General features: G+C 41.5%; 1 protein-coding gene across 5 annotated transcripts in view; it reads left to right on the top strand.

Moving 5' to 3' along the window:
- The first annotated feature begins 205 nt into the window (after positions 1-205).
- Positions 206-9,723, top strand: part of MEIKIN (meiotic kinetochore factor) — a 40,834-nt gene continuing 31,316 nt past the window's right edge. Inside the window, exons 1-6 of one of the 5 annotated variants that reach the window (XM_077326877.1) lie at positions 206-282; positions 1,207-1,379; positions 5,664-5,745; positions 6,478-6,556; positions 7,182-7,242; positions 9,259-9,393. In XM_077326877.1, coding sequence (XP_077182992.1) covers positions 1,238-1,379; positions 5,664-5,745; positions 6,478-6,556; positions 7,182-7,242; positions 9,259-9,393 — 499 coding nt within the window. In that variant the 5' untranslated portion in view covers positions 206-282; positions 1,207-1,237. Of the gene's footprint in view, positions 306-330; positions 512-551; positions 855-1,206; positions 1,380-5,663; positions 5,746-6,477; positions 6,557-7,181; positions 7,243-9,258; positions 9,394-9,723 lie in introns of those variants that run through there. The other 4 variants (XM_077326878.1, XM_077326874.1, XM_077326876.1 and 1 more) reach the window with 4 other exon arrangements.

The following is a 9,723-nucleotide window of genomic DNA, read 5'->3' as shown; positions in this document are numbered from 1 at the left end:
TGGATAAGGTTCTTCTGAAGAGCCTCAGGTGCTCCTGAGGAGCCGAGTAGCAATGCCGTGGTGAAACAAGTGCATGAGAATACGGCTAGAACAACCGCGTAGAAAGCAGGCTGAGTTTCCAACGGAACCATACCAGACAGGACTCTGCTGGTCACGCTCCTCTCACTTTAAAAAAGCGCGGGAACGCACGCCCAGACTAGCGCAACAAAAAAGAGGGCGGAGTTTCTAGAGAGAAGCGACCAGGGGCTTCGGCGAAGGCACTTTCGAAACTGCAGTGTGAAGGTCGACCCAGAAGCAAATTTCTGGTTCGCCGACACAAGAGACTTAAGATTTCAGCAAGGGCGCCCAGAGTGCCTTGGAAACTGGCGGGGCTGCCGGGCGGTCCCGTTGCGCGCGCCGGGAAACTCTCCTTCCCGTAGTGGGCGGGACTAGCGGATTGGCGTCCCAAATGACGTGTTGGGTTATTATTGGATAGCAGGCGCCGCTTATCAGGTGTCTCTCCCCCCTCGAGGTGCGGGGAAGGGAGAAGTGGCTGAGGCGGTTGGGGAGTGGAGAGGGGGAAGTTGGTGGTTCTACCAGGGAGTGGCCCCTGAGAGATTAATGTAGCACTGAAGACTGGTTGTAATGTTGTGCTTTTTGCTGTGTGCCGTTATATTCAGTGAAAACCTTTGAAATAATCCCCAAATAAGCGGGTGTTATCTCGAAGTGTCACCCTTTGAAATAACGCCCAAGTAAGCGATGTGAGGGTGGATAAAAGGTCCAGAGTGAGGCCCGTTATGAGGAATGCCTGCTGGCGTTTCCCAAAGGGGCACAGGCGCCCCCCGGAAAGCCTGGGGAGAAAAGCCCTCTTAGGGGTTAGTTTCACTTTTGAGGAATAAACTTGGGTCTAAGTGAGGGTCAGTAATAACCCCCAGCAAGATTTGATACTAGCCTAAATGATCCAAAGCTCTGTGATGGGTAGCAGTTCTGGATGTATAGACCATCAATGAGTGATTCCCAGTCCTTGTATGTATAGCCTTAAATTGGTGTCCCCTCCTAAAAGACCTTTGGAACTTGACTGATCTTTGTTTCCACAGATTTTTGGCAGGGGGTTTCTGTGTTTTCTTTGGTCAAGGCAGTTGCCCAAGGACTCTGGCAATAATGTTTGGGGATATCCCCTCACCCTGTTTAAAAACTCTTCTCATGGTGCCCTCTTTTGCCTTGCAGACAGTGAGACTAGAGAGAAAAGGCAAATAAGATGGACTGGATCAAATTGCGCACCTATTCTGGGAAAAGGAAGGCCCGAATGAATGTACACTGTGCTTCTCCTGTGCCAGGCATGGTAGTTCCTGTTGGCAGGAGGAATGCCCCTCGGCAGTGCTTAAACAAGCTTTACAAACGTAAGAGGCAGCCTTGTGCCAAAATTATTAATTCCTGCCCTGTGCAATGAACTTTCCTTCCCTCTTCCATTCATGTGTGACTGGGTTAAATGTGTTTTGTTGTGCCTGGTAGAAAAGGTTCCCTGGTAAATAATTATACAATGCTATGGACTAGTTGTATGTTATGTGTAAGAGAAGAGAATGTAAGTACAGTCAGTTCCTTAATAAAGGGTTAGAAGATTGAACTACCCCATATTTTTGCGTTGTTAATTCTTTCCAAATTTGTTCATCTTATTTCTTTCGATGTGTGACTAATTAATTCCAGGGATGAAAATGACTTGAAAGTGATGCCATTCCCCCTAAGTATGAACTATCTTAAGCTGCATAGGCTTGTTGAATTTACTGGCTGATATTGCATATTTATTTCATTCAATCATGTTTTATTGTAATAGGGAAAAATAGTTGTACTTATTATATGTTAATTCTTTGTGCTTTCTAAATGGAAACAATCTGTGTGTGAGGGGATGATGAAGAAGAGGTTTGTATGCCGCTTTTCTCTACCCAAAGGAGTCTCAAAGCGGCTTACATTTGCCTTCTCTTTCCTCTCTCCACAACAGACACCCTGTGAAGTAGGTGCTGTGGCAAGCCTAGGGTCACCCAGCTGGTTGCATGTGGAGGAGTGGGGAATCAAACCTGACACACCATATTAGAAGTCTGCACTCCTGACCCACTACACCAAGCTGGATGTGACATGTGAAGGCATTTGAGCCTCTGCTATGCACTGAATGGCATGTGTTGCTTAGAAATGAAGGAAATACATGTTCAAATTTCTGTTCATGCATAAATTTTACTGTAGTTGCTATCCCTGAACGAACCCAAGAGCCTCATGCTTTGTTAATCCTCTCTGCTTTCAAGGGCTGTGGCTTGAGGATAGTAATTAATGAATTTTGTACACTGAAAGCAATGTCAAAATTATAGCATAAGAAAAGATGTTTTGTGGCCCTTGGCCTCATGAAATGTAAGACATCTGTTTTTCTTGGTTTTATCCAATTGTACTGTATAGTGCAATAGACTGAAATAATCACATTGTCCATCAGTAGCTTACCAGCCAATTTCCTGCCTTTTACTTTGGGCTTTTGTAGACATAGCTGGACTAGGTGTGATCTAGTAAGGCCTTCCTAATATTGTTATGCCATAATGAATGCCAGGGTATGTCAGTTACGCCTTCTGTATTTTTCATAAATATTGATGAAGCTTTTTTACTTATGCATATTGTTGGCCTGTGTTTTCTTTCCCACAGCTTGTCTTAATGTATTTGCTCCTTTTTTTTTTGGGGGGGGGGGTGTAATCCCATTTTGTATTCTGGAAAAAAGTGTCTTGAATAAAAATGAAATGTTGAATGCACTTGTGGAAAATGGGGTTCTGCTTTAAAAAAAAAGTAGTATGCTGCTGTAAGGGGCTACAATTCAGTAAACTGGAGGTAATGCCATATGCCCAGTGCAGCTTTGGCCTTGTTTATTGAGTTAACATTAGTGGTAACCTGGCTATGTTTTAGATGTTTGAAACATGAGAATGCAACAGCTACTTTATCTAAAATCAGCTCTTTGCAAACTTCATGGCACCAAAGAAATAACATATAATAACCGTGGAGAAGCCTCTGGAATACATTTCAGGTTTCGAGGATCCCTGGAAGTGATAGATTCTAGTCGGTAGCCGTGTTGGTCTGAAGTAGCACAACAAAATAAGAGTCCAATAGTCCAGGATTGTGTCATTGGAGTGTATGTAGCAGCAAAGTTGGTATCTGGGTTTGTTGCACGCTCTAGAAACAGGCCTTTCCGCACAAGGACCAATGTTGCCAATTTTAAATAGTGGAATCTCGGTGTTCCACATACCTGTATTTGTAGTAGAATTCAGTAGAGTTTCATTCGTTCCCCACAGGTTTCCGGTCTTGCAAAAATTGCTAGAAAGGAAGCGATTTTTTCTGTGCTTATTCCCGCCCCTGGCCATCAATCAAACGAACAGCCAATGGGCAGTTATCATGCTCCGTAAAAGCCCCTTTCCTTTAAGCACAGGTTTTAAAAAAACACACACACACGTTGCAACGAATATGCCTTGATTCTTCCTAACGTAGAGACCCATCTAGCTGGCGTGTGAGCTGGCGAGTCATTGTTACCATGCTCCCCCAAGTGAAAAAAAAAATCCCCCCCCCCCGCACGGGTGCAATTTTCGGCCAAAAATAAAGGGAACTTGCAAACGGGACTGTGTTGTGCTTGGGGACTTAGGGGAGCTTTAAAGCACTTCTGTGGAGGGACTGTAGTCGGAGAAGCCTCGCTGGGTGAATGAAGCCTCGCTGGTTCGTTGCTTTCCCCTCTCGCTCCAAGGAAAAAAAATTCGGAGGAGAGAGCCAGGGGGAGGGACTTTGTTGCAGCCGCTACATTGAGAACGCACAGGTCTTTTTTGCAAGTGTTGCAGGTTGTTGGCAGGACTGTAGCGATTTTCTTAGGGTGAATCCACTTTTCTGGATTCACCTGAAATCGCTACAACGAAGCGATTTTAGCGCTAGTGTTGCAGGACTGTTGCAAATTGTGTGCTACATCATGCGGAACGGCAAATTAGTAGCGTTTACCATTTATAAGCCTTCTGCTACTTTGAACTCGTGCGGAATGGCCCCCAGTGTCTAAGTTCACGTGAGATGCTGCATTGTTGTGGGTGAGGAGTTGTTTGAGATTGGGGAGTTGTCTGTGTGAAAGAAAAGGTTTGCCCCTGGATGTCAGCCTGCCACGTCTCCCTGCTATAGTGGGTTAATGCAAATTTGTTAATGCAAATTTCAGTTGTAATGCGATCATGTTCAAATAAAAAAAAATACAGAAGTGGGAGGGCAGGAGGAGAGGAAGATAGCAGGCTGATTTGATACATCATCACTTGGTGGGAATGGAGGAAGAAGCAGACTTGAATCCCGAGCTTCCTCACTGGAGAACCATGAATTGTCTTACAAGTGGCAGGAGAGAAATAATAGTTTCTGAGAAATCCCAAACTGTGCGGCAAGCAAGGATTGTATTGAGATCTGCTCCTTAAAAGCCTGATTTTTTATAAAAGGTCTGTTATTCCACAGCAGTTTAGGAAGGCCACCACAGCATTTTTCGCAACTGCGGAAACAGTCTAGGACATTGTTGTCAGAATCATTCATTATTAATCAAAACAGGATGCATTATCCAGAACTTCACTTTTGGAGGATTTGGCAGCGTTGACTTTATAAAATTACTTTGCCGAATCAGGAACAACCTTCAGGAATCAGGAACAACAATTTTTTGTTTAATTGGGGGATGGGTCTGACTAGAAAAGAGATTTGTTTTCTGGGTCACCAAAATAAATTGTTCCTCCTGAAATGCAAAGAACAGATGGCAGAGCTTACACAAACATAAATCCTGTTCTCAGAGGGCATATGCAGTCCTTTTTTGAAACTGAAGAATTGCCATCATGTGAGATGCTGTTCTTGATTTCTTCATGTGGCTGCTGAGTAGAAAAGAATCTCTTGATTCTTCCATCTCATAAATGGCCATGTGAGTCATTTTTCATAATACTGATAATTAACACACCTAAAGATTTTTATTCACTATCGGCAGATTGTTCATAACTCATAAAACAGAATTTCCAGAAGGGGGAGTTTATCCCATTTGGAAAGATGTAATAAAAGACAGATTTGGGGGTGTAATAAGATGATGTGGAAGTGACCATAATAATAAAATCTGACAACAAATAAAAGGTGAAAGAGTTACTCTTGCAAATCTCTGGGGAAAGCTAAGCTGCCATAATACCTTGGTTCTGTTTGGATGATCTTTCAAGATTGCTTTCCTTTGAGAAAGCAAATTCCCTTGATAGTCTTCTTTTTCTTCTTTGCTGGAGTTGTGTTTCCATTAGCTGATTCCCCCACCCCATGCAGGGTAATTGCAGTTGGATGACCTTGGAGAAAACATACCCTCTGTGCCAACGTGGATATGTCTGTGTCTCTGTGTGTGTGTCTGTGTTAAAGATATATTGTGGATAAACTGGTCCCTGTCCCCCCAATGTATTTGCAAAGGGATTAATTATGTGTATCCATGATTTCTTTAAATTACCATGCTAGTAGAAAGCAACCTGTCACTGTTCTTGTTGACTGAAATGCATTGTGTAGCATTGCTCATTTTTGTTGGTATTTTTATACAGTGGAACCTCATCTATGATAAAATCTAAGATCTCAAAATGGCACAATTTTTTCCACTTGGTTTTGGTAATCTAGTTTTTGAGTAAGAGTTTGCTTTTTTCCAGACCAGATTGAAAATGTGAATAAAAAAACATTACCAGCAGTTCAAGAAACCTCTAAGGTGGATTGTTTTTCAACTGAACAAAGGTACTTGCTTAAAACACTCTGTAGGCTGTTCTTAGGGAGGATTTCAGCATTATGGTGTCAAACCATAATGTGTATTTTAAGGCAGTGGTCCCCAACCTTTTTATCACCGGGGACCACTCAACGCTTGACAATTTTACTGAGGCCTGGTGGGGGGAGGTAGTTAACTCCTCTACTCTCAACCACTGCCCTAACGCTCTCTGATCGCTATGGTAATGTTTAAACATCCCTTCCAAATAAGATACAGACACGCCACAACAATGAACATAAGGAACATTTTATTTTCATGGAAATTTTAACTCATGACAATGACAAATCAATGGGAACCCTGAGCTTGTTTCTCTGCAACGAGATAGTCCCATCTGGGAGTGATGGGAGACAATGACACCCGAAGTGTGTTGTAAAGGGCCGGCGGGGTCGGGGAGAAGGCGTCCTTCGTGGCCCACCTCCAATTAGTCGACGGACCACATGTGGTCTGTGGCCCACAGGTTGGGGATTGCTATTTTAAGGCACAGTGGACAGGCTTACTCCTTTTTAGTAGACACTTGCTCCATTTTTGCAGTATCTCCATAGTAGCAGTAATGTAACTTCCAGCTTTTAAGTAGGTTGGATAGTTGTAATATGCTCCAAATTAGGGGCAGTAGGCAGAAAGTCCAAATAGTAGAGAAGGTTTGAACTGTTTCATGACAAATATAGCTCCATAATTTTGTTGTTTCTTTCTCTTTTTTTGTATAGTGATAACCTGAACTATAATGAAAACACAGGCATGAATATGAATGAAAATATTAATGAAATGGACAGTTGTACATCTCAGGTTTGAATGCTATTGTTGATTTCTTAATAGCATTTGAAAAAATAATTGCCATTTATATCCTATCAAAATACATATCAGTTAATTAGAATACAGTATGTTCAGTTATATTTAGTGATTACATAATTAGTTTTGGAAGCCATGTGAATTGGGAATATAGGACATACCATTGACATGGTATCAGAAAAATATTGCAACAAGTTTACATTGAAGAAAAAGAGACTTTATCAAAAATGATCCAGTAATTCTGCCCACTGACATTGTATTCATTAAGCATTGCTCTGTATCTTGATACTTCTAGTTTGAAATGACAATATTTTCTCTCCCTCCCTGCATTAAGTAAGTAGTTATCAGGGCAATTTGAAATAGTTGTTAGTATAGCTCATCACCACCACTTGTATATCAGTTTCCTAGTCAAAATTAAAACACTATAATTTGAATTTCTTGAATATAAATTTTGGATATATATTATATAAATATATATTATATAAACAATATAATTTGAATTATTGATTGTATAAAACTGTGTTAAAGGATGTCCAGGAGATTGTTTGAACTTTGTATGGTAAATAGGTCAATCTCAGTTTCATCATACCTTACCATCTGAATTTTCTACTGTTGACTTTAGGATTCTCTGCATTTAAACTCTGGAAGTAGAGAAAGTCTGGGAAATAATGAGAACAGTTCAGGTTAGTGTGCTTAACTATGATGGTTCCTCTTTATTTCCAAATATATATTTAAGATATCAAAGCCCATTTTAAAAAGGGGCAAAATGCAGGAAGGCTTCCCAAAGCATGGTGGCCCAGCCATGGAGGCTCTGCCACCAGGGTCAGTGCAGCAGCCAGGAGTCTTGGGAGCATGGTATCCAAACCGTGGGAGCTGAGCCACAATGGCCAGCCATCTCCCCCACCCCCTGGTGGCCAGGAGGCTTGGGAAATATATGCAGTATGCTTACATTTTGGATTGGTATTTGTAAGGTTGGTTAAGATAATGCCCTTATTAGTCATTAGATTTGAGTCTACTGAACATTCAAATGAATTTTGTTTTAAAAAATCAGTAGACATGAGTGTATTTTTTCATTCCTTGAGAACCTGAAAGGGCTAGCAACATAGGCTATAAAGCTGACCAGTTGATTATCTGTTCTGTTTACTTGCTGCTCATCATCATTGGTTCTCTTTTTCCATAATTATATTGTGCAAGCATGATTGGGACACTGGCTGCTTCCAGGAATATCAGGGAATATTAAATTACTGATCTATTTATTATTGTTTTTATTTGTTTTTTGATTTATAGCCTGCCCCTCCCAGACAAGCTGGCTCATGGCAGGGAACACAGTAAAAATCCCTACATTAAAACCCGCAATAAAAGTAGAACAATCATCCCTCCACGGTGGCAAAAACTAACCTCTACCACCTTCCTGCTCAGAGGACTTCCCAATATCCCATGCCTTGAGGAACAGATGGAAGGGGAGTAGGCTTATGTTCAAGCCAATTTCGGGGGGGGGGGGGGATCAAACTGCACTAGCTTCAACCAAAGACCTGGTAGAAGAGCTCCATCTTGCAGGCCCTGCAGAACTGGGAAAGCTCCAACAGGGCCCTCAGGTCTCCTGGGAACGCATTCCACCAGGTCAGGTCCAGGACTGAAAAGGCTGTGGTCTGGGTCAGGGCCAGGCATACCTCCTTGCGTGCCAGGAATCACCAAAAAGTTTGCACCTACAGAGTGAAGAGCCCTGCAGGGGGGCATAGGGGAGCAGCAGGTCCCGCAGGCATGTGTAGCAGACTGCAAATAGCCTTGAAGGTCAGCAGCAGAACCTTGAACTTGATCCAGGTCACAACTGGTAATCAGTTAGAGGGCGCATTTAGATGTTAAAAAGTGTGGGGGAGAGTATCCTTGTGGAACCCCACAAGGGAGCTCGCAAGGGCTCGACATACTCTCCCCTATCGCAACCCTCTGCGTCCGGTTCCTTCTGAGTAGATAGGCTGACTGTTTTGATTAAGTTTATTGTCTTTATCTTAAGAGGGAAAGAATGTAGAATCTTGTAAGTTCCTGTGAGATAGTTAAATCAGCTTGCTAAAAGTTAATACTAGAAAATTAAAACTAGAACAGTTCCACAGGGCCTGCAAAAGGGAGGTCCTCCACCAGGCATTTGGTTGAGGTCAACCTCAACAACCACTTCCCAACCAACACCAGCTCACATGTGAAGTCCCACTGAGCCTCCCTTTGTTATCACTTTATTATTGTAAGAATAAATTACCTGTATTGTTTCTGTTTTATTTGAACTGCCCTGTGTCTTTCGGGGAGGGCGGTATATAAATATAAAAAATAAAAAAAAAATGTTAAACAAATTACTGTAGCTACTTTCAGAGGCAATATTTAATTATTCACTCTTATGTGTGTTATGCTCAATATATAAGGAAGAAATATTTCAGAGATTATAGTGGAACCTGAGCAGTGTGGTTTTACTACAGTAAATATACAAATACAATATGTACTTCATTGGTAACTCTTCTTGCATCTATTAGCTTTTTTATATGCCTTTTCTGTTTGTAGTTCTATACAAATATATAGATTTGTGCAATTATAGTCTGAAATGAAACACAAGCCTTAAATTTTGTGTCCTTTTGTAGGAGTGATATTAATGTTTATTCAGAGTATTTTCAAATATAAATGATTCAGATATTTTTACATATTTTCTTTAATTACAGAAATGACCCTACCAACTGGTGTATCAGACTTTCTGCTAGAGTGCTTGGATTCTAGTATTGAAGCCGATACAGAATATGGTGATGGACCAAATAGTTTCTCATCGCCTGAAGCATTCAGGGATGACAGTGATTTAGGTGTGTACTATTTGTGCTTTATTCATGGGAACAGGGCCACTTGCAGATTTTTGAGGGCCACGGTCAAAAAGCTATAAATGGGTCCCTTTTTTCCTTTGGTCCAACCCCTTCCAGTTGGTCCCTCAGTTTGGCTCTACCTTTTCTTTTTTAGCCAACTGATTGTACCTTTTCTTTAACCAGGGGGTTGGACTAGATGACTTTGGAAATTCCGTTCCAACTTTATGATTCTATGATTCCCTTTTCCATTTCAGTTTGGTTTACTTTGGCTACTTTACTTTGTTTTCTGGATTCACTTTTATTACATTGTATGAAACAATATAACTTAGATCT

Source organism: Paroedura picta, chromosome 3 (assembly GCF_049243985.1).
Source record: "Paroedura picta isolate Pp20150507F chromosome 3, Ppicta_v3.0, whole genome shotgun sequence".
NCBI classification, from domain to species: domain Eukaryota; kingdom Metazoa; phylum Chordata; class Lepidosauria; order Squamata; family Gekkonidae; genus Paroedura; species Paroedura picta.
Note: the sequence above shows the minus strand (reverse complement) of the source record. Positions and strands in the feature narration are given on the sequence as shown.